General features: G+C 33.1%; 2 protein-coding genes and 2 non-coding genes across 4 annotated transcripts in view; 2 read left to right on the top strand and 2 right to left on the bottom strand.

Moving 5' to 3' along the window:
- The window catches only part of LOC129230234 (NADH dehydrogenase (ubiquinone) complex I, assembly factor 6-like), a 29,402-nt gene extending 17,902 nt beyond the window's left edge, over positions 1-11,500 (top strand). The window contains exons 7-9 of the mRNA XM_054864634.1: positions 1,315-1,417; positions 5,573-5,629; positions 11,300-11,500. Coding sequence (XP_054720609.1) covers positions 1,315-1,417; positions 5,573-5,629; positions 11,300-11,428 — 289 coding nt within the window. The 3' untranslated portion in view covers positions 11,429-11,500. The remainder of the gene's footprint in view (positions 1-1,314; positions 1,418-5,572; positions 5,630-11,299) is intronic.
- Positions 11,501-19,893: 8,393 nt separating this feature from the next.
- LOC129229860 (protein SCO1 homolog, mitochondrial-like) lies at positions 19,894-21,122 on the bottom strand. The gene has a single exon (XM_054864236.1). It carries the CDS (start codon positions 20,949-20,951, stop codon positions 20,052-20,054), a length of 900 nt encoding a protein of 299 aa, XP_054720211.1. The 5' UTR covers positions 20,952-21,122; the 3' UTR covers positions 19,894-20,051.
- Positions 21,123-23,121: 1,999 nt separating this feature from the next.
- On the top strand, positions 23,122-23,228 carry LOC129230770 (U6 spliceosomal RNA). Its single transcript, XR_008581175.1, has one exon. It is a non-coding gene; the product is annotated as a U6 spliceosomal RNA (small nuclear RNA).
- Positions 23,229-24,482: 1,254 nt separating this feature from the next.
- LOC129230767 (U12 minor spliceosomal RNA) lies at positions 24,483-24,632 on the bottom strand. The gene has a single exon (XR_008581173.1). It is a non-coding gene; the product is annotated as a U12 minor spliceosomal RNA (small nuclear RNA).
- Between the last annotated feature and the right edge of the window lie 1,247 nt (positions 24,633-25,879).

Genomic DNA, 25,879 nt, shown 5'->3' with positions numbered 1-25,879 from the left:
GCTTGCAATATTTCGGAGTGGGTGGGGAGGAAAGCAAGAGGAGTGGCGGTCGGGACTTAGTGTTTTTTTAGTGTATACTTTATGTGCTAACATCCTGCAAAAGTTCGGCTTTCCCTAAATTAGTTACGACATAAAAAACGTATAATCATAGTACTGCTCTTGCAATGTTTCGGAGGGGGTGGATAGAAAAGCAAGAGGAGTGGGGGTCGGGACTTTGTGCTTTTTTAGTGTATACTTGGTCTGCTAACATTCTGCAAAAATTCAGCTTTCCCTAAATTAGTTGCGACAAAGCCTATTTTTTTACCTTCTTTGACTGAGCTATAAACTAAAAAAAAAAAAAGAGTCAAAAAATCACATGTTTTTTTTTTTTTAAAGTGTCAGTAAAAAAAATTAAATAAAAGTGTACAAAAGGCTTTAAGTAATTGATAGTATCTTCTCCACCAAAAGCAAGATGGAGCTTTTACGAATAAATTGTTTAAACTACAATATTTACATTTATTAATATATTTAAGATTATTAAATTCAATAAATAACATACAGTATAACTTCGATTTAAAGATTTTCTCAATTTAATGATACATTTCACTGGTTCGGATTTGACTGCATTGAATGTCTATGCTCCTTAATTTAACGATATCCTTGATTTAACAATAAACTTTTCCAGTCCCTTGACAATTGTTAAATTGGGGTTACATTGTAATAACCATTGTTTAGCACTAAGAGTGAAAACAAGAAGACCACTATTTCAAACATCTGACTACTAATGAAAATGTCATACTACCCGCCATTGATGTCTGAAGACTTTTTGCAATTTTCTTTTTAATGTGTAAACCAAGGGTTTCAGGTGGAGGCAATTGACCCCCTGAATTTGAGACATCAATGTATTTTTAAACGTGTGGATGTAGTTTTTGCTGTTTTTCTAAATAATATGCACAGAGTATTTGCACTGCCCCCTCAAGAAAATTCTGAAATGACAGGGCCTTGGGTGAACAATGCCTATTAAACTCTTCTCTACATTTAAGAGATGAAAGTATAAAAATACAGAAAATATGTACTAATCTTTTTAATTTCTGGATGGACATTCGTGAAAAAAAATCTATTATCCTCTAGTTTACATTATTTTTATCTCCTCAGATTAAATTTAAACAAAACCTTTGTGTTAGCTAAAAATCTTGAGTGTAACTAAGTTTTCTTTTGTTTTCAGAGCTTATAACTGTAATGCTGTTTCATAGCTACTAGCCTGTAAAATATAGGCATGAATTACTAGTGTTCAAACTTTTTCCATCATTAAAATATAATTTTATTCAATTGTAGCATAAAATTATCCCAAGAAAGGATATTTCGTGGAAATGAAAAGAAGAATTTACAGGATGCTGTTTATGAGCTTTCGTCTGTAGCACACCAGCATTTAAATTTGGTATGTATATATCTTACATTAAATTCTATTTTGTGGTGCATATTTATTTCCCTTTGAAATTCATTTTATTAGAAAGTAGGTAAATTTGCATTTTCATTTTATTGGAAGACTGGATTTTGGTCCTATTTCCTGTATCCTCTTCATATGTATGTATGTATATAATGCATGCATAGGTGTTTACTACAGTAGGAGGGTAGAGGCAAAAATGCCAAATCATAGTCCATTATTTGACCTGGCCAATGACCAAGCTTTATTCCATCACTATACTTTACTTGGGGCAAAAATAACCTGACAGCATCGTGAATCAATGCTGCACAGATCCAAAACACAGTGTTACAACTAGGGTTTGAAATCCCAATCCCGAATCCCGCATGATATTTCTCGGGATTGATCCAGCGCGATTGAGAGCAAATTCCAATCCCGTGGATTTTTAATCCTGCAATTTTTTCCATTTAAACGTTTTCCAACTTTTGCCATTCATAAAACGAATATTTTAATAAGCATCATCTGAAATTTAAATCGCCTTTCACAGACGTCTTTGTGTCTCATATGATGAATGGTGGATGTACCATTTAAGAACACAATATGAAAATCGAGATTGAATTGGTATTCTCGTTTGAGGTCTCAGTTTTTATAAGTTCAGCAATTGAGAAAAAGCGTAAAATTTATAAATATTTTCAAAAACTATCACTAAAATTTAAAATCCCGAAAATTGCGCTTTTGAAAAATAGAAAAAATGTATTACAGTTTATAAATCCCTCGCTTGAGTATACAGAATACAATATTGTAGCACTTCTGTAAGTTTAAGGAATGCATTCAAAACCTTAAACTTACATAATGTGCCCAATGATTTTCTCCAAAGAAGAAAGCAATGAAAAGCTTGACATTATTTATACATTTGGCACAACTCTTTGATGTTTGGGAATTGACTTTGTAGTGCAAAACAATTGATGTACGGGATTCGAGAAAACTACTATTTCAAGTAACAAAATTAGCCCTTCCTAAAAAGAACAACTTTTTCTCTTTGGCATTAAAATTTAAGTAATGAAGTTAATCCCGCAGGATTGACTCCTTACAATCCTGAAATCCCGCGGGACTGAATTCGGCGCGGGATTGGAAACTCTAATTACAACCCTGCCAGGTTACGTTTGCCCCAACTATAGTTATTATTTAACAAAATTTAAAATGGAACTTGTATTTGGAAGGAAGGTATATACTGTGGGGGGGGGGGGGGGGACAGTGGGGCACATAAGAGGAGTGTGCAGGGGGTCTGGACTCCCCTTCACCACTATTTTTTTTTCAACTGATTATAATCCTATGTGTATACTAATCATCTCACCATGTGCACTGGTAAGCACACATAATAACCAATTAAAAATCCTTTAATTACTTGTATTTCATGATTCTAGATGACAATGAAGGCATGAGACATGATTTTACATGACATGATATTCTAACAATGAAGCGAAACTGATTTTGATGTAGCGAATTACATTAGAATTAAAACACCAAAATCAAATCTTGAGGTAATTGATAATTTAACCCAGAGTTTCTTAAATTATGTTCCAAGGAGCCCTGGGGCTCCATTCAGATCCCTCAAGGGTTCCATGAAACTTACATTCTTATTTTTCATAACGTTCAAATTAGTCGTTTAAAAAATAGGATTTGGGGGGAGTTTTTTAGCTGGAATTTTTCAAATGAGCAGCAAAAATAATATCAAAACTAATTGCGGATTAAAATTACATTTATTATTATTATATATCCTTCAGCTATGTGAGTACATCAACACGACACTTTTTTTGACACTACATTTGATTCTTCCCTGGGTCACAAATTTAAATTAATGCCAGCCAGTAAAATTTTGGTGTATAAATATATCTATATCTAAATATTCTTAATTGTCATAAAAGACCCTGTTGGCATTTTTACCATTTGTAGTTAAGAAGAGGAGGAATAGGATTCTCATCTTAGGTTTCAACAAAAAAAAAAATAAATAAATAAATAAATAAAAAAATCACTTCAGGCTTCTGCTTGAAACTGATACGGAAATACAACTTTTATTCATAAAGCCGCCATTATAAAAACAGCTACCATTCATTCAAAGTAAAAGCTTTTAAAGTTTTGTTTGAATTTGTTGTTTAAATTATTTTAAGAAACTTTGCCAGTACAAAACTTTACCCTGTCGATAAATAATTGAAAACAATGCATTTTAATTACAAGTAAACCTTTTCTGTAATATTGCGTTCAAGCTATTATACTGAAAAAACACCAGGGGTTCCATGGGAAAAGTCGATACTAAATTGGGTACCATTAATAACAGAAATTAAAAAACTCTGTTTTAAACAATATGTGGTACCCCCAAAAAATTTATACTTTTCCGATTACACACGTAAAATAAAAAAAAAGGAATGCAGTAGTTTTAGAAATGGTATTTGTTGCCATATTCTCAGAGTGAATAAATCATGCTTTATGCATTTATCCTATTTTCAACAAAAAAAAGTAGGCACCCACAAAAAACAGAGAACTTAAAAAATTGTATTAGAACCTTTCAAAAAGAGGATTCACACTGTTGAAATTAAGTAATGTCACTCTCACTCAAGTAGAAGTCATTAATGAAGTTGTAAGAAAATTACATTTTATCCTATAACTATTTGTAAGCTTGCAGAAGCAGGCGTGACAGTAAAGTGTAAATAAAAACACGGTAGTCATCATGCTTTTAGTTTTGTATATACAGATTAAATGCACTTTTTTTCTTCTATGATTTGGTGCTTCCATAATAATGAATCTTTCTTGCTATTTTTAATTTTGAAACATTAGAATAATAAATACATTGATCCTTGTGATTTCTGAAAATTTAGTTCAGTATTTTATTATTAATGATTAATTCTATTAGTTAATGCAATTTATTTTTTATTCAAATATTTATTTTGTACCGTTTTTGTTCCCGATGATCAATAAAATATAAAGAACATGTTTCGTGGCATATTGGTATGATACAAGAATGGTGGACTTTCGACTCTCGACCCCAATCCTTGAAAAATTCCTGTGTGTGCCACCAACTGTGGCCATCCATCCAAATGTTTGAGGCCATCAAACATTTTAAAGAAGGTCAATTAATCAGTCAGGAAGTTAAAATACAATAATATAGCCTAATTTTTCCGAAAAAGTAAGCATTAGAGGCACTCCCCCCACCCCCTCCACACATAGTTTTGATGCACCAGCCACCTATGAATATATGCATAGAATTTCAAGCAGTTTGAAGTGCAACATTATTTTAAACACTGCGACGATTATAATCAAGGCCAGGCCCGGCTCTACGTACCTGCAGACCTCGCGCAGTGGGGGGGGGGGGGGGAGCACAGCACTAAATAGTGGACACTGGCTCTTAGTGCATAGAATTCCAGTAGGCAGTTAACGGCTCTGCTGATTTTTTGCAGGGGGGCAAAACATTTATGGAAACCAGTCTGATCAAGGGGAAAGTCTAACCCCATATAGAAGGCTTTGTAAGGGACTTGAAGCTATAGCTTGATTAAACATGCACTTGATCAGAATGTCATGAGTTTATTTTCCTATTTTAGAGGACATGAAGAACCACATGTTCAAATATGTAATCAGAGAATTACTGTGTGATTCCTAATTCTATTTTCATATTTTTTTTCCTATTACATCAACATGAACTACTCAGAAAATTTACTAGTTATGGACGAGATGAACAAGAAAATCATGGCATTTTTAGGAAATACTAATATTTTGGAATATTGGATAAAATTACCCAAATTCAAAGAAACTTTTCACCATTTTAATTTTATCTAAATGTTCGACTCTCATATTGGTATACATATGAAATGATTAATATTAATCATCTTATCAGAAAAAAAACTGAAATTATTTTACTTAAAACAATCCTTTACTTGGTATTTTTTCATAACTCCGATACTTTGACCTAGATTTAGAAAAATGCAGTTTTTTTTTTCTTTTTTGCATCCTGCTTTAAATTTTGGTCTGTTTCTTATTGATGACAGCTGCACAGTAGAGATCTTATGAAGAACAATTAAATGAAATTATTTGTCTTTTTTAATTAATTTATATTATAACAAATGTTCTATTTTAAAAACTTTTTAAAACTGCTGATGTTTAACATGTTTTTCTCCATAGGGACGAAAATTGAGCATAGATGTGCCAAAAGAAGCAAAATCAATATTTTTACCAGCAGTAAGTGGTTCCTTTTCCCGTTTTGCAAAAGAAAATGGTATAACATTTTAAGAAAAATGCCAATCAAAATACTTTAATAAAGTATCATGCCTATTTCCAAAACTTGAAGTGATAAAATTTATTCTAAAGATAAATTATGAGTTATTTCAAGTTTTACTTTCCAAAAATATATTATGTTAATAATTTAAAGGGAGACAAGTGAAAAGCTAACTTTTTGATATAATTTGAAACAGATTTTGGTTATAATCAGATAAAAAGAGATTTGGTTTTAAAACTCTTGTGACATTTTTAATGTTTAAAATAGATATGCATTCTCCTGTAGCCAAGCGTGGATCCAGCTTCTAATTTTGGAGGGAATCATAATTTTAAGGGCTGAAATAAGTAACATGAGGCAGGTTTGATCTCTCTGTAACGGGAGGTTGTTTTAACGCAAATGTACCGGATATTGCATGTTTTTCAAGGACAGATACAAGGGAGGGGCGATGAGGATCTATCACCCCCCTCCTTAAGCCGAGATGCTGAAACTGGCCTTCGGAATATTTTAGGTACTGAAATTCCAAAAACGTTACTTTATAAGATCTTCAATAATATTACAAAAAAGAACGCTCTTCCTTGAAATTTTTTCCGAATTATAGTCTTAAAAACGCAATTGGGGCACATCTCTTAACACTAGTGATAAGGATCGGAACTTTGTACAGGAAAGTTTTCGAAATTCCAAAAGCTCAAATTTTAGACCAACTTAGAGAACACTAGATGGAGTTTGGGGGACTCCTCTGGAAAGTTTTTTAAATTGAAGTCCAAAAATAAGCAACTATACGACACTGATTACGATAAGATAAATGGGATTCAATCCTCCGGAGTTTTGTAGAAATAGAAGTTCCAAAAAAAAACTTAATTTCAGACAATCTTCCATGATGTTAGGAGGTGAAGGTTTGAAAATTTGTAAAAGGGTAAGTATATGAAATCAATAGCCCCCTCCTTGAATACTTTCTGGATTTGTCCTTGATATTTTTTTATGCCTTACTTAAAAATATTGAATTAATGTTTATAAGTTATACTTCATTTTATAAGAGAACCAAGGAAATAACAAAATGATAAATGTTCTACATATAAATTACAAGTAAATTTAAAATAATACATTTAAGGACAAATTACACTGAAAATAACTGACAGAAGTTAATTACTTTTTGATTTACAGATTATGGGTTGCTTTTGCTTCGTTAGAATATACACCTGATTCTTCGACTTACTTGAAGCTATTTTCTAAGGCTAAAAGAGATGCAAAGTCCTCCTGGACTGTCCCTCCTACCCATAATTGGTACCGGGCGAAGTGCCCGGGAGGTGCATTATCTCTCAAGTGTGGTAGGCGAGATCAGACGACCATCACTAGGCTCATTAGTGGACACCTAAAATCATTGACTTATTGCAATGGAAAAAAGACTTTTCCAACCTGTGTGAAGTGTGCCGACCATCAGGCCACCCCCGAACATATACTGAATTGTCTAGGACTTTCAAGATTGGATCTTTTGGCGGATCCAATGTTGGTGTTGGATTTTTTGAGAGTGACGAATTTCATAGACCTGGTTTAGCGCTGCTAAACACCGGAGATTTGCAACAACAACACAGGTTTTTTTAATTTTTTTAAATAAGATTATCTCTTCTTACTTAGATATTGGGGAAGCTTCACATTTTTCGACTTTTTCTTTAAAAAATACTTCATAGTGTCTATAATTGTTTGTGCAGGGGTAGAAGTGATCGACTTGTCACATATAGGACATTTTCCACAAAAAATATAGGACAAATATAGGACACATTATATGAATAGTTTCGCTATGAAAAAAGAAATAATACATACATATTATTTATTTATTCTTATCAATGATTTTGTTTTAAAAAAAAACCTTCAAACAAAATTATAACTTACACCTGAAATGACTTTCCTGTAGTTGAAAGAATAATTTTTGAAAAAAGTGTACTTTGTAGACAAAAAAAAAAGTGAAATTTATTGATAATTAACACAGCAACTCACAATTTTTGCAGAGATAGAAGTGTCACAAACATAGCTTATATAAATAAATAAAAACTGTCTTTGTGTTGAGAACTAACAGGAAATAACCAATGCTTTGTAGCACAAACATACAGATATTTTGTCCTATAAAATTCCACAAAAAGAAAAGATTGCAAAAAGACTATTATAACATCCCGATCAGAAAATGCACTGAACACAAAAATATACCCGCAAAAACAAAAACCAAAAAAACCACGAAAACAAAACCAAAAAAAACCACGCTGGAAAACAAAACAAACTGCTGTTGCCAAACGCAAAATTCTAAAACCAACTTCAGAATTCGTTCTCGAAACTCCACCCACTACAGTGACGTCATATTGCTGTAGCCAATGACAAAAGGATGCCTGTTGCAGGATTTAGTGAGTTGTGTTTTTTAATTTGAAATTCGTTTGCACATGTACTTTCGACGAAAAATCCGAAGTCAGATAGTTTATTTACTGTTGTTTTAAAGAAATAAATTGGATAAAAAACAGGAATATAAGACATTTTCCAAAAATATAGGAAATATAGGACAATTTTCATACTTTTTTTGAAAATATAGGGAATATTGGATATATAGGACCACTTCGACCCCTGTTTGTGCACAGTTCTTGTTACCTCTTTGACCCTTTCATCCTCAAATAACACCATTCAATGAAAATATTTTACCTTAAGAAACATAGAATTGTTATTGGTTTTCGAATAGATAGTCTTGAGAACTTCAAAAAAGTTGAAACTTAAGTTTTGATGTTATACTGAAGTGAAAGACTCAGTTTGGACGTGGTCATACGAGATTCATCCACAAACATCTCTTTTGCTGCGAATCTACTCCAATATGCAACACATGCAATGTCAATCAGTGTTGCATATCCTCTCCGTTTGTCCAATTTTCAATCATATTTGTTTTAAATTATTCAATCTGCTCCATCCATCTCTGAAGGAACTCCTAGGGGACATCCCCCATCCCAAATTGTTCCCTTTCCTTCGGGAGATTGGCTTTTTGTCTTTAATTTAGTTTTCTTTTTTATGTTCTTGCTTATGTCTTGTTTTTGTTTTGTTGACGTTTTTTATCTTGCTCTAAATTATTTCTTAGTTATTCCTTTCGGCTGGTCACTGAAAATTTAAAACTTTGTTTATGTGTTTATTTTGGTTAATTTTTCAAAATTTCTCCATATTTTCTTTGCTCCATAATAAAAATTACTTTTTTGGCTCTTTTTTTTCCACTACTCAACAATCGTTTGGCGCAGTATAACCAACTATGGCTCTTGGACCAAAAAACTCAATCAAACCAACCAACCAATCAGTTTGGACGTTCTAATGGGGGACAAAATAACATTGCACCTATGGAATTGCAAACGAGACTTGCTGCATCGGCCGCTATAATGGAAAGTCCAGCAATGAGAGGTCATTCTATAGAGCGTTGACTGTAATAATAAAGTATGTACATAAATTGTAATTAAGTTTCAAATGATATTTAATAATAACTAATGTTTTGTTAAAGCAAAAATCAATAATTAAAAGAGTAAGTAGTAAAATGTACAATCTAAGCTTTTGCAAAGTTTTAAGTATCGAAATAATTGAAAAAAAGAAGGTTATCAAAAGCTGGGGTCACAACATAAACTTGGGAAATGATCCTTAAATATTTCATTCAGTTTAACATACTTTCTAAACTACTTGTTTTGCTTTTTCTCTGCATACTTTCATACTACATGTTTTTGTAATGTTTGCAGAAAATTACATTTATTTATTGTTACGAAGTGTTCATCATCGCTTTTTTTTTGTTAAAGGTGTGCTTTAAAAAAAATATTTTAGAAAATATTTTTTCCGCCGATTAATTGACAAAATTTGGCCGATTATAAATCAGCAAAGTGGCCGATTAGCTGATGCATCCCTACTTTCTACCGAATTCTCAATTCATTAGTTAGCAGATAGGTTTCATGCGATTGGCTGGTGGAAGAATTCCTATATAATAAAATGTGGCTTAAGAATGAGCAAACCCTAAAGTTTTGAAAATAATTTGGTACTGATTTAAGGAGGGAATGTTTGGTAAGTAAATGTTGTTATTGATAACACTGACCCATGAAATCTCTGAAAAATGTTTAAATAAAATCATCAAGTCCCAGTTTTTATGTTTAGTACAAAAGTATCCTAATACAGTAGAACCTCCGTTATTTGAACCTCTATTAACCAAAACTCTCCGTTAACCGAAGTCGGTTTTAATTCACTTTTCTTTTTTTTTTTTTCATTTTTTATCATCATCTAAAATACTTAACAAACATCCATTTTTAAATTCCCCCCCCCCCCCCCACATTTCTTTTGTATGCCAGCCATTCTTTCCAAACTACGAGTGCCGATAAATATTTTGGAATTCCTTCTCACAAGCTCAATTTTTGGTATGGGTGTACTCTTCCCCACTTTCAAACGTTCCTGTTCTAAACAAAAACAAACTCCATTTCGAAATTTGGAAGGTCATACTGCCGAGTCCCAGAACAATCAAATGTTATTGCACCGCCTGATTGTAAGCAAGTGCAAAGAACACCTCTTTTGTCGTCTCAAGAACAAAGAAGTTTTCTTTGCAGCAGAATTTGAAAAGGGGGAGGTCACTTTGTGTCACTTATCATTTGTGGGCAATTCTATTCCAGAAAAGGGGAAAGGAAGGAAAACCCATTTGCTGCTCTCTGTCATGTTAGGCAGCTGGCCAGAATTCGAAATTTCCATGCTATTCTGTTGGTTCTCTCTGCTGCTACATTTTCGATCAGAATTTTCTTGATTCTCCAAAAGAAGATGATGATGATGATGAAGATGTGAATGATTCTGGAATAAATAAGATAAGTAACAATGATGCTTTTGAGAGTTTTTCAAAAGGTCTTGTTTGGTTGAAACAACAGGAACAGTGTGGTTCCTGACCTTAAGAAAACTTCGGTATAGAGATGCACTGCAAAGGACAGCCAATTTACCAGATGAAACTTCCATTTAAACCATTGTAAATTTTGTTTCAGAAATAAATTAATTCTCCTTAATAATTTAAATTTATTTAACAGTTAAAATAGCCATAACAGTTGAATGGCAATACTATATTCAACTAGATGATTATAGATGAATTCTCGATTATCCAAAGTATGTTCGGTCCCAATTACTTCGGATAATCGAAGTTTCTACTATACTAGAAGATCTCCATGTAAGACGGGTGAAAATTGCTTCTACATTTGAACAAAATAATTGCTGGTTTGGTGATATTTTGATACTGGAAATTTTAACCCTAACTCCAGTGGATTAACCCTAAAATCCAGTAGATAATGATAGCATTCATTGTTGACAATTGTTACGTTCCTTCGTTCTCCTACAATGAGTCTTACCAGTAAAACAGTTAAGTTACCGGATCAGTTCAGCCCTGTCAAAATAAAGCATTTTCCTGCACGTCAAACATTATCAAATATATCATCAAATTATTATGCCGTGGTGCGAGTTTCATTGTTGATGACATTAGCGTTACTCGAGCATTTGCTATTATATATATATATGAGGATAGCCACTAATTTGGGACAAAGGAGTTCTAATTTTGATTTGTAGAGTATGTGTGTACAATGAATGGGAACTTAATGTTTTTGTTTTTTCTTTTTTAGGTTGCTACAGCTGTATATCTTAATAAATTGCAAAAGACTGATTTTGATGTTTTCCATCCTGCAAATCAAAAACGGAACAATTTACTTCCTTTGTCTCTGTTATTTCATAAACTACGTAAAAAATATTAATTTATGTGGAATAGCTTTTATATTTTTTGTATTTATTAACATTCATTCTTTTAGACAATAAAAGTTTTTGTCACATTATGCATATGTAGTCATTTGATGTTACATAAAACGTAATAAAAATTACCAATAAAGTAAAAGATAATTTTAATAAAATATCTACTAAAACTGGGTAATTCAAAACATTTGATTCCTAAGATACGATCAATTGTATTTTTTTTGAGCAATCACGATTGCTTATTGTTCTCACTTGACCGTTTTTGGCGTCCTATCATTTTATTTTCCCACCGCCACCCTCTGCACCATCACCATCGACCGGCTCCTCACGATGCTGCTCCTCTAGCAAAAGCAGTCTCCAGGTTGCATCCATGTTCTACACACACACACACACCTACACATACACAAACACATATGCCTACACACACACATACCCCCTACACACAACCCCCCCCCCACACACACAAACACACATGCCTACATACATACACATGTGATTGTGAAAAACATAATTTGAAATCAAAATGTCAAAATTCAAATTAATTTTTTTTTTTTTTTTTTTTGGCTAGTTGGCCCTTGGACTGTGATTAAATTGGGTTATAAAGTTCCAGTCTGAATTCGTGGATCTAGGCATGTTAGGCCCAGTTGGCACTTGGACAGTGATTAAATCAGGGAAAAAAGTAGCAGTTCACATCCGTCGATCTAGGCATGAATGACACCGTGTCCACTGAGATACATTTTCAACAAAGCGGCACATCACTATTAAGAACCTAAGAAGACCTTTATCTTGAGGCTGTTCAAAGGGAGTGTGCGTTCATCATTGTTGGACAGTAGTTCCCCAAAAAGGTGTACAGTGAAGCACCGTTTATACGCTTTTGAAGGGACCTTATGAAAAAAGCGTATAAGGGGCATTCCAAGGTATTTTTGACATTTATGTAGAGTCCGTAACGTGACCTTTTTTGCCATAACTTTTTAATTTACTGTTTGATTAGCATATTATTTTATTTTGATCTTTTCCTACCAACACACCAGCTCAAAATAAAATAATTTGCAAATCAAACGGTAAATTAAAAAGTTATGGCAAAAAAAGGTCACGTTACGGTCTCTACATAATGTCAAAAATACCGTGGAATGCCCCATAAATGAAAAAACGTATACAGTAGAAGACCATTATAACACACACCTTGGGACCAGAGCTTTTGCGTTTCCCATATTTTGACGTTATATAGGTCATTTTACAAAATTTGAAACTAATATTTAGAATATATCTACATATTAGCATTTCAGAATGAGTTCTATCTGCAATGAGTCCTAAAGCACTAATTATACACAGTTATTCGCAAAAAATTTTTTCACATTAAAAAGAAAGTGGATTACCCTGCACTTCCGCTAGCTCCATGGTTAGCATAACAACTGCATTTTCAAAAGCCATCTGGTATTCTTTTTACTGTGAATACTAATTTTCATTTAAAAGCTTTGAACTAAAATGGAAAGATGGAAAACAGTTTTAAAATTGGATTTACCTAACAATATTTATGTTTGTAAGGCAAACCAGAGAGATTTTTTTTCTTCAAAACCTATTGTTTACTTCTGAAAAGTAGTGCGTTTATAGAGAATTGCGTTATACAGGTCGGCGTTTTAAAGGTATTCTACTGTAATAGGTATATGTTAATATGTATTAGACTTTGCACAGACCAATTTTACAAACATATAAATAAGGTATACAAGAGAAACGTATAAACGATGATTCACTGTATGGTGGCCGCCGCTTATATGAATCAGGTTTGTTCTAAACAGTTTTGAGAACGGGCAGCTGATGCAATAAAGCGGCTAATACAATAAAACTAAATTCTACTCTGCTTTTTACAATTTGAATCAAAAAAGTGGTTGATTCAATTAACCACTGTTTCAATAACTGACATCGACTGTATTTCCAAATTTATCCGTTGCTTAAAAAAAGTAACAGGTATTCCTAGGTCATTTGAGATGTCAGAATCTATTTTTAACAGTTAGGAAATAGGCTCCTGTCGCCTCAGATTGCACTAATGAAAAATACATTAATAATTTTATTTTTGCCGCTTAAAGCTAAACTAAAAATGAAAGTTGTTTAAGAAAAAACTAAAAATCTGAAGTAGGCAAATTTCTTTTCATATTTTAAAGTGAGTTGGTTTCTAAATGGAAAAATGCTTTTGTAATTAAATTTAAGAAAAATTTTAGTTTCTCTATTTGAATATAAGACTGTCTGAGTAAGCATCTCCATAGAATTGACATTTTTGACTGGGAGAATCCTTTAATAGAGCTCATCTGCATCGATGCTGGGCAGATTTCTGTCATGAACTAACTTTAGTCATAATTTGATGTTGTTGTCACTCCAAGGTACAGGTATTCTTTGACATAAACATTGTCTCCAAAAAAAAGGGAGTCGGGGAGAGTTGGCCTGCTTTTCTTTTTTCTTCTTATCAAAAAATTAAATGAGAACTTTGATTTTGTACCACAAGTTTTATTAATTATTTTTCATCATCCCAGATTTAGAAAGAAAAAAAAAACATTAAAAATGTGTTGTTTGAAATGTTTATTAACTGAACCTTGTGAAGTGAACCAGCACGCCCTGGGCCCCGGATACGTTGAGCCACATCACAAAAATAATTTCTGTTACAATTGAATTGTGAAGTCCGAAAACCAGTCATTTCCACTTTTCTTTACCAAACAGATTATTTTACTTTCCAGTTAAACTGAAGTGGACACATCTTTTTGCCTGAAAATAAGTCATCTCTTCCTACTAGTTATAGAAAATATTAAGCATTGAAATATGTATTTAGTTCAAAAACATGCCATATACCTTGGAATGACTTGTCCTCTAAACTTGTACCATACATAACTTCCTCAACAATACATTACACTGATATAACAATCACATCACAGAGGTTCACTGTACAAGAGGTGACAACAAATAGGATTTAATTTAAAAGATGGTGGTAGGAGTAATATAAATTAAAAAGTTCATATTGGTCATTCTCCAGAAAACGTAATTTTTTGAATGCAAATATTTTTCAATTTCAAAACCTTTTGCTTTCTTTTTTTTTTCATTCTTACATGAAAGTGTTACCGACTAGAAGTAACCATAAACAATGGCCCAGCTAAGTTCTAATTATTTTACTCATAAATAAAAATAAATAAAAAAATGCATTGTTCATGGAAAAAAAAACAATAATAAAAACTTTTAATATTTAAAAATTGAGGTCAATTTTATATCAAAGTAATAATTTCGTTAACTGTGCAAATAATCAGCCATTTTATGATCAGTGGGAATATAATATTAAGCTCTGTTAATTAAGGCTTAATTAGCAGTTTTAAATGTGTGTTAAAAATTAGTATTTAATATATTAGAAGATATACTGGCAATTTATAATTCTGGTAGAATGCTTATTATTGATGTATTTCCCCTCCATCATTTATTTTCCCCTCGGAAATTATGTCATTCATAAGGTCTGTCACGGAGGTGAGGAATTTTCCATTAATATAGATGCATTTTTCAGGAATGTTTTTTTTCTTCGTTGCTACAATCTGCATATGATAACATGTTCACTTCTTTTTTTTTACATTAATTTTACATCCCTGAAATTCAAGTTCACGGAGGTGAGAAAGGGAGGTGAGTTTTTAAATCAAAATCTATCTTCTTGTCTTTCGCCAAAAATCTCACAACTTCAACTATGGATGAAAATAAACAAGAGGGCTCCCTTGTATCATGGAAAATAAAATTTGACATGTTGATGAGGAATGGCATTTTGTGTTTACGTAACGGAGATGAGAATTTATTGTGTGACAAGACTCCTTGTCCTACTAAAATGAACTAAAACACAATATTAAATTACTTCAACAATTAGTATTTGAGACACTTGTGAAAGGAATAATCAATAAATAAGTATATACTTTTAATTACACAAGTTATTAAGTAACATAAACAGCCACACAAGGTGTGGCATGCCACGGAGGTAAGAATTCACATGTTGTGTACCAAAAATATACTAAAATAAAAATCATTATCAAAAAACTGTTGGCGTGTTTAAATAGATATATTTTAGATGAAATAAAAAAACATTGTTAGATGAATTGTTCCTTAAAGGTTTTACTGTAAACGGCGTGTGACAGAAAAGTTACACTTTTTGAAGAATGACCCATATGGGAAAATAAGAGGGAGGGGGAGCAATTCCAGTTTTACTTGAAAAGTTTGACACATGGCGAAGCTAAAGTATCTCAATTCATTGGTGATTTCAGCAAATTTCTGTTTCTTTTCTCAAAAAAAAAAAAAAAAAAACCTAAAAGTTGGCCCATTGCCAGTAAAGAAAGCATATCCTGGGAAAAGTGCAAAAAAACCAAAAGCAAATTTTTGACATTAAGAAAATGTTAAAATACATACCATGTTATAATTATTATTATTACTAGCCGCCTGCGGCGACCAGCTGGTCCGCCTTTTTACGCCAGGGGTGCCGCCTTCGGCGGCTGCTTAAACAATTTATCGACGACATTAATCAATGTTTTTCTCTATAAATCAGTATTATCATTCGTTTTTTTACGTCAATGTTGCCGCCTTCGGCGGCTGCTTAAATAAATTTCGTGGCGGTGTCAATCAATCTATATCTATCTATATCATTAATAATTTGAATAAAATATTTTCTAGATCTGTCTCCAGTTTCGTCGTTTGGAATATTTTTAAAGGAGGGGGAGGGGAGACACAAACGACGTACTCTTCATGCAAATTTTGTCGAAAAATAATAAAAAGCACTTCCACTTTTATGTGAAAGCATTGTTTTTTCAAAGTCATGGTGTATGTGGGGGAGGGAGGGGGGCATTGACACCCAATGTGCAAGCAGCCACCTACGGCGGCTGTTTGGCTAACTTGTCATTTACCTTTTTCCTTCAAGTTTGCCGCCTTCGGCGGTTGTTTAAATAAATTTGGCAGCAGTATTAACAATCCATCTCTATCTTTTTTTTTTTGTGCCATTCACATTTTTACGCCAAGATTGCCGCCTTCGGCGGCTATCTACCTTTACAATCTATCTCTACATTTTCTCATCCATCTCTATTTATTTTGACCTCCTCGCCCATTTCCTAATAAAAACAAAGAACACTCAAAAAACCGCTTTTTTTTATTTAAGTAGAGCAAAAAAAAAAAAAGCTCAAATTCTCCGTAGTGTGCAAAAAGTAGCGTTTGACAAAGATAAAAAAAAATCTCGCTGTTTTTATTGAATTAATGTTCACAACTATGAAATGTAACGTAATATAGATACAGCGAAAGGTCCAGCTTGGGGAGGGGAGGACGGAAACAGAAATAAATGCAATCCCTAAATAAAACAAAAAAAAGGGAAGAAAAAAAAGCAAGCGCTGCCGAAAAACACGTGGTCATCACGTCAGAAAATGTAGAAGTAAGCTATATAGTAAAAAAAAAAGATTAACATTGCTTGCGATTAAGATTCCATCGTAAATATCGAATCAAAACCCAAGTAGTGACGTCACAGGCATAAAAGATTGAAGAACGCTTTTTTCGACTGATGCGTGAAAGGACATGATGTGTTCAGCATTAAAAAAATTGTTAAAAAAAAACTATTGCATATTTTTAAGAACTTTTTTCTTCTGAAGAGGGCGAAATGTTTTTACTATTACCAACTTAAATTTCAGAAATGAGGCTTTGATACTTCTCGCAGGATGATATTAAAAAAAAATAAAACCCAAGAAAACATGCAAATTAAAGGTTTTTTCAAAAATTCATAAAAAATACAAAAATTGCTCTATCTTCAAAATTTTTTTTGTTCATCATATTTAAAATTAAATTTCCGACACTATAGTACCAAAAATATTTGTCTGGCGCGATTGGTTCAGGGTCTGTGAGGTTAAAATTACTAAAAAGTGCTAAAAATCACATAAAACATTAAATAACTTTTTTTCTAATTAAAATATCAAAAATCGAAGCCCGAGGTGCACAACTTCAGCAAAAACTACACCTGTATACCAAATTTCATGTTTCTAGGCCTTACCGTTTTCCCGGGATGCACGCCACACACACACACACACACACACAAACATCTTATTTTATTATATGTATAGATTTTTTTTTTTTTTTTTGTCTTTTCATAAAGAAATTTGTATGTGCCCTGCACAAATTATAATGATCCAGAAGAGGATTTGGGGATTTTTTAGATTTAATTTAGCTTTTAAATTAATTTTGTTAACTGTTAGTACTTTTACAGTGCAGAAATATCCATATCGATTTCATTTGTAGTGCATAAAATAAGTTTTCAATAAAGAATTATTAATATTTTCCTTGTTTAAGTCTTCCTTGTTTTCTTCTTTAAAACAGATTTTTTGATATAAAAAATTTATATTAATTTTATAATTGATAACAAGAATCAAATTAAAATTTTCCATCATGTAAAACATGCTTTAACTCTTGGTTGGTTCATAGTTTTCTATCAGAAAAAAAAAAAAATCCGTATAACCATTGTAGTTTAAACATATGCAAAAATATATTTTAAAAAAAGAAAAATTTATATGAATTTTGACCTCTTGAATTCAAATTATGTTTTTCGCAAACACGAGTGTGTGTGTATGTAAGCGTGTGTGTTTGTATGTGTGTGGGGGTAATGTGTATCTGTGTGTAGGCATGTGTGTTTGTGTCTGTGTGCAGGCATGAGTGTGTGGGTAGTTGTATGTGTTTGTGTGTGTACGCTTTTGTGTATGTGTGTGTAAGTGTATGTATATGTGTTTGTGTACGTGCGTGTAAGTGTAGGATATGGACACAACCTGGAGACGGTTTTTGCTAGAGGAGCATCATCGTGAGGAGCCGGTCGACGGTGATGCTGCAGAGGGTGCTGGTGGGAAAATAAAATCATAGGACATCAAAACAGTCAAATGAAAGCAATAAGCAATCGTGATTGCTCAAAAAAAAAAAAAAAACATTGAATGTTTTGATCAGGTGGCTTTTTCTTAGTTTAATTGCAAAGTTATGACTTAACCGAATGACACAAAAATTAGTGTGCAAGGTTAAACTTGAATGCTGATTTCAAATCTATGATAGAAAAAGTTTATTGCTAATAAAAATTATAAAGTTGATGGGCTATTCTCGAAAAAATGTCCCCTGGATAATGCTAAGTTTCTTATTTTTACCAGCTAACCAAAGCCTTCAAAAAATAATGTAGTTAGGGAATAATACATATGCTTTAATATACTATCAAAGCATAAGTTAATCCCATATTTAATTAATAGTTACTTGACTAAAATAAAAAACTTAGCGTTACGCACGGGACATTTTTTCGAGAATCGCCGATGCTCATTTTAACATGAAGATAATCCTTTAAACCCGTAACAGGTAGGTGTAACAGGGGACATGAGGTCTCAGAGACAGCTCTATTTACAAATTTCATAAAAACCATGTAATTAAGAAACATTCCTGTATTTTGCCTTAGATGTTCTTTGAACTTTTATTAACATGGGGAAAAAATATTTTTGAATTTTAAATTGAAATATACCTTTTCCGAGGACATTTTGCTACAGTCTTAAGTTTTTTCGAGAAAAATTACATGCTGCAGAAAATAACGTACTACTCGCAAAAAAAATGAATCTGTTATTTATTAATGATTTCATTTTAGTTATTAAATACATTACGAACATTTTAATTCCGGAAAATTGATTAGATCACCTTACAGTAAAATTTTGACAGCACCTAAACTATTAGTATATTGCGTCGAATTTCCAGAAATAATTCAGCTCTCATTGTCCCTTGAACATTCCTTGTGTACCTTTTAAGAACATTTTAAACATATAACAACCTTATTTCGAACAGTTTGCATCTCTTCCGCATAACGCGGATCAAACAAATATAAATCCATATCCGCGGTACAATTGTCAAAAACCTTGTCTACTACTACCGAAAATTGTAACACTGAAGGGGAGGTGAGGTCTCACAGAGAAATTTAAACCAGATGCACCTGCCAAAAGATACTGATAAGCAAGGGGGTGTTCAAGGTCTCAAAACAAAACGCTATTGGAAAAAATCATTCAATCAGACTAAAAATGAAGTAGGGGTGGTGGGAAAAACTTTTGAGTGGTCTGTGAGACCTCACCTCCCCTGCTACGGGTTAACAAAATTTAATTATTTGTCATTTGATCTTATAAACCCACTATTCCTGATAAATCAACAGATTCTGTGCAACCCTAGAATAAGGGTCTATTCAATAATCCGACACTGGGTTCTACATTACACTACTTTCTGATGATTCTTTCTTTTCTGGGAAAAAATATTTTTCGGCAAAAAAAAAAGCCATGAAAAGCAGTTTATAGAAACTTGCACTTTTTTGGTTCATGCCTTGTTTATACTTACAGGTCTTTATTTTAAGCAGAAGTAAATCGGCTCAAAAGTCAATATGACACATATCAGGTTGTTTTAAGGCAAATTGACTGTATTTTATCATGTATAACTAAACGCGATATTTATTTTTTTGCAACAAAACTGAATCACACATTTTGATGAGCAAGACATATTTGAACAATTTTAATTGTTCTCATCACTGATTCAATAAGTTATAAAAATAAAACATGAAATTACTATCATCTGATGTTCGGGCATGCACATCGATCAAATCCAAGATTGTTTATTAGCTTGTTTGTATTTAAGCATCTGCATGCTTATACCATTGGCAACCTGTTCAGCAGTTTTTGTTTGCCCGTAATAGTCAACAAATTCACCATCTGGATCCACTAAATACATAATAATCGTGTGGTCAACAATATAATCATCATCTTCATCTTTGGGACCAGGACTATAATAGACGCGATAGGCTCTTGTACACTGGCGCACCTGTTCTTTACTTCCGGTTAAACCAACAAGCTTTGGTGAAAATTCCTTAACATATTTTGCAACAGTTTCAACACTATCTCTTTCAGGATCGACACTGATGAAAAGTGGTGTGATTTTGGGTAAATTAGGTGTTTTATCCAAATCATCAACAACTGCAATCATTTTCTCTATTTCTTCCGGACATACGTCAGGACAGTGCGTAAATCCGAAATATATCAATAACCAATTTCCTTTGTAATCTTCACTTTTTCTTGGCACACCTGTGTGATCTACCAAATCAAATCTTCCTCCTATTGCAGCTTTGCCTATCTCTCGTTTTCGCCGCTTATCAATTGCAAGCTGTTTTTCTTTTTTAACATATTGCATTCCGACAATAAAAATCGTACCGATTCCCAATGTAACTAGCAGTGTTTTCCAGGAAATAGGTCCCTTCTTAGCACCATACTCCTTCTTTTTGGGTAATTGTGGAACAGTACACATGTTTCTAGAAAAACATTTACTGATTGTAGGATTTTTAACATCAAAGAAAAGGCATTGCTTTCGAATTTGACAAAATTGCAGACTATACCGAGCACGTAAATTTATACAAGAAACGTACCACAATTTGCTCGTCATAACTATGCCTGGAAATGTAACAAAATTGGAGGAGAATATTCTAATAATAAAGTTATATAACATGCAATGTTCACAAAAAATGTGTTACTTCAAACATATAATTACTAAATGAGTTCCGTTGGATTGAGTCACGGGAAGACAATTATTAATAAATAGCGTTATTTGCTCTAATCAACTAGCATTTAAACATATCTTTGGAGAATAGAATGTTAAATTGAATTCTCTTTCTCTTCAAGCCGGTTTAAAATGTAAACAAAAAATCCTGAAGGCGACAAATAAAAGCGCCAAGAAATAATTGAGAGCCGGTGAGGCGACAGTCCAGCATTCAGATTGCATAGATTGTAATCCCAAACGGCATTGAAGATGGGGCTCTTTGATTGGTCTACAGCTTTATTTGACTGAAGGGATAGTTTGCTGCCGTCACGACGCATGTTTCTTTGAATCGGTACGGAGGTCTCGATCAGCAGAAATAATAGATTTGAAAAGCTTTTAAAAATCTAGTAAAAAATACGTGAACAAATGGTCGAGATCATGGGCGGCAAATAGGGGGGTCAAGAGGAGGCGGTTGCACCTCCAAATTTTTTGAGAGGAATGATAAAAAAAAGCAAATACAATTGACGTTAATCTCCAATCAATGTTCAGGAAAAACAATCTTGCTGGTTCTCCATAATGGTTGATGAAACTCGACAATTTTCCGGACATGAGCAAGTTTTTTCGGTTTTTTAAATTATTAGAAATTCATCAAGCCTTTACCGGCCTTTTCAGAACGGAAAAAACTGATGAAAAATCATGGTTAATTTTAACTAAAGACTTCATTTCCTCATATAGGCTAAATATCTCGTTCTAGTGTGCTCTGTTATGAGAGGCCTGTGCAGTGAGTGGTGTGGCTGCATGATTTTCACAAGAAAATGTCTTGGTATTTTACATTCATTGTTATGCTCATATTTTAAAGTGTGTCTATTTAATGAGTGTTCATCACTTTCTTCTGCTAGAAACACATTTCAGCTGTTCAATGCATAGTATGCATGCATCAGAGCCGTGTCCAAGGGGAGGGTTTTAGGGGTTAAACCCCTCCCATTGAAAAAAAAAAAAAGGATGTCAAATGAAGAAAACGATTGACTTAAATTAACTTTAATGTGAAAGCCTGCGTTTAACGTTCCCTCCCTTTCTCTTTGAAGTTTTTCTGTAATTTTAACTCAGTAATTCTGTATTTTTTCCCCCTAATTCAACTCAGTTGGACCTAAATGCTTGCATTTCTTTCTTCTTTTATAACTTAAAAAATTTTGCATAACATTTAAATGTTATGTAATTTACAACTGTTGATGCTTTGCCGACTGAAATAATAATTTGGAAAAACTGTGGTGGTAGAACCGTTGAATTATCTACCAATACAAAGCATTAATATTGCTTATTATAAGGAGGTAATGATGACTTTGGCATATGTTGCAGCTATGAAGATGTATTAGTGATTGTGTTTAGTAATGTAATTTGCATCTACAATACACTCGTTCTAAGCCTTATTTCAGAACATAAAATCTGATATGCATTCTCTTACATAAAAAGAATTCGTGGAGAGTTTTAAATACTTGTTGCAATAAACCGCATAGGTAACAGATTTAATTAAAAAGAAACAAACAAGGTTTGATAAAAGGGAACCTGTAAAATGAAGGAATACTTTGGTCCCTTGAGCAGCCAGAATTATTCTTCTAGGAGAAGGGGGGGGGTACAGCAGTACTTACAGGTGCATAAACGCCATACTGGGATCGATAATTTGTAGTAAAACTAAAGGTTGTGGGGATTGAATCCCCCCTCCCTCAGATAAGATTAAAACCCCTCCCTTTATGAAAATCTGGACACGGGCCTGGCATGCATAGATACTCTTTAAAAATACATACTATTTTTGAAAAAAAAAATATTTCACGTCAAGAAATATCTTTTGCGGAGGCTCTTTAACTATGCAATCTCCCCCCCATATCATGATCACTTGCTGTTAGCCAATATGTGTTTTGTTCCATACTGAGTTAATTCATATTTTAAGACACTCGAACCCCCCAAATGAAATGCCAAAATGCCGCCCCTGGTCGAGACTCTATAAAAATGTTTCGTTTATGATTAAGTGTCTTTTAATAAAAATTACTAAAAACAAGAAATATCAAAAACTACAATATCTACCAGTAAAATCTTAAACAATGTAAGAAATTGTATATATATCAAAGTATCACCATAAATGTTTGTACTCGCTTCGGCAGTACATATACTAAAATTGGAACGATACAGAGAAGATTAGCATGGCCCCTGCGCAAGGATGACACGCAAAATCGTGAAGCGTTCCACATTTTTTATGCCTAAAAAAAGCATTTATTTTTAACTTTTTTTGGAATAAGTTTCCTTTTCGGTCAGATTTGTTGTTTATTTATCAGCAAACGGGTTCTCATCATCTAGTTGCAGCAATAATCGCGTAGTTTCTTTTTTTCAGGTAGATTTTAACTCGCTTCATGATTAACGAAATGAATAGAGGTGCTTTCCCTTTTCTGAGAGAAAATATGATTTCGCCATTGACATTACGGAGTGCCGTGTAAGTGCTCTGCTGCTACTAAATTAGCAATTAGAATTGATTGTGAAACAAATAGTTTGCTCGATAACACTAAGCGAATTAGGACATTAAAGCTTGCCGACTTAAAGTTCATCACAAAAATCAAACTGTACACAATTTAATGTCGTTTACTTCAAAATTTGGGGAAAATAAAGAACAATTTTGGACGGCATCTAGTAATAAATTATATTCTGAGCAGAGCCGTAATCAGACGTTCGTTTTGGGGAAGGTTCTATGAAAAACATTTCTTGTGAAATCAATATGATCATTTAGATTGGTTTTCATTCTTATATTCTATTGATTTTTGTTGCATTAGGTTATTTAAATGAAAGGGTGCTGCTTTTAGGGCATAAAAAAGAGCAAATGTAAACGATGATGTACCTATTAATTGAAGAAAATAAATCTGATGTGTACTCCACATAACTTTTTAATAACCTAAAAGAATAGATGTGTGTACATTTATGCTTAAATTCATATTTTTGGCACTCATAAACTATATTGTATTGAGTACGGAGTTTAGCACTTTCAACTTTAAAGAATGTTGATGTTTTTGCTTGCGTCAGTTATTCTAATCAAACGGAAAACGATGTAGTGTTTTTCAAGAAAGGGTGTTTACAATAACTAAAATAAAATGCTGCAGAATGCAGATAAAGCATTGAGTTTCATTTTTCAAAGAAATTAAAAAATTATTTAAAAAAAATTGTTTTAGTTGCAGTAAAAAAAAGTACACTTTTTAAAAAAAAATTCCAGAGGGTTTTGAACTCTAAAACACCATCCCTCAAAAACGAACCTGATCCTGAGTACCCTCCCCCCCCCCCCTCCAAAGAGCAAGGGCGCACCCTCCTAAATATCGAAAAAGTGAAAAATACCCCTCAAAACAATACTCTCCCCCCCCCCCCTATGTGGGCACGCTGTGAGTACCATGAATAATATTCAGCCTGTGAATGTCATTGTCATCCTCCTCCTCCTATCTAACTCTACCAATACTTTTTTTACTTTAAAGGGCAGATCACAACAACTCAGCAGTCCGCGAAAGTAGGCGGACCACACGAGGACGACCTGTGCCCTTCCAAAAATTTTTACCAAGAGTGTTTGGTGGTGCCAAGCATTACCAAGGCACGTTATTTTCCTTACTCATTAGTTTAAGGCACGACGAAGGAAAGCTGTTTCATATATTTATATAAGCTCTGCAGAGAAATCACCTGGTGGTGACTTTTTGCCTTCATGAAATTTTCGTTCAAGGCAGTGATGACTGTGGCGGGGCCATGACTCTTGGGATGCAATTTTGTTTTTAGAAAAGACAGAACTTTTTTCACACGAATGTGATTAAAAACAATTAAGGTAACATATTTATAAATCTAAAAAATATGAATATTTTTTTCGGGATCCAACAAATTGTACAAAAATGTTCCACTTAACAAATTGTACGTAAACGAATTGTTTCTCCCCCCTCCCCCCCTCAAATATGGAACACAATAATGTTCTTTCAATCAATTAAAGTGGGAATTTCAATCCTAGTCTTAATTTGAAAAATTAGCTCAAAAATTAAAGATCTTTAAAAATAAAGCAATAATTCTACAAATTTCCTAACGAGTAGGGAAGAATTGCGCAAGTTTCAGCTTAACAAGCAAGTTTTAAAAGTATTTTTTTTCTCTACTTTATGAGAGATTTTTTTAATTAATTTTATTATTTTGTTAGAAAATTAAATAAAAATAATCATACAATTGATATAATTTTAAAGGATAGCATTTTTTCCAAAATAAAATGCAACTATAACCAAAAATGTTTTTAGAGCACTTGCAACATATCCCCCCCCCCCTCCCTGTGGTCACCCCGACCCTGCCTCCCAATTCGCAACTCCAATAAACTATAGGGGGCGCTGCAGCCACTGTCTAATGGTGGATGAAAAAGGTAAAACAAACAAATGCCGTAACTTATACATTGCTTTGACGCTTAGTGAATGACAGTAACTTTTCATCGTGTTTGTAGGAAGTTTTCTTTTCTGTTCTTCTGAAATTACATTACATCATAAACTGTCTGAAACCAGTAATTTACCCCAAAGAAAGCACGTGAAATGGAATGTTTTACCTTTTTCTTTAGTATTGTTAATCACCGGAAGGTAGCGTAGTTGAACTCTGGAGTTGCGAATAACCATGTAACGGATGTTCTCGGAAACTTTTGAAAAAATGTTATTTTCTGTCATTCACTAAGCCTAATCTGTTTGCATAGGAAGAGTTATTTTAAAAAAAACACCAAAACACTCTTTTGGCTATTACATCCTGCTGGGAAAAAAAGAAATGTGTCAGCTGATAAGGATGAAAGTCTTCTTTAAAACTACGTAAATTAAATTTTGATAAGGGACCATATATAAAGTTAATAGAGCATTAACTCCGAACTT

Source organism: Uloborus diversus, chromosome 9 (genome assembly GCF_026930045.1).
Source record: "Uloborus diversus isolate 005 chromosome 9, Udiv.v.3.1, whole genome shotgun sequence".
In the NCBI taxonomy this organism is placed as follows: Eukaryota; Metazoa; Arthropoda; class Arachnida; order Araneae; family Uloboridae; genus Uloborus; species Uloborus diversus.
This window is presented reverse-complemented; position numbering and strand designations above follow the sequence as displayed.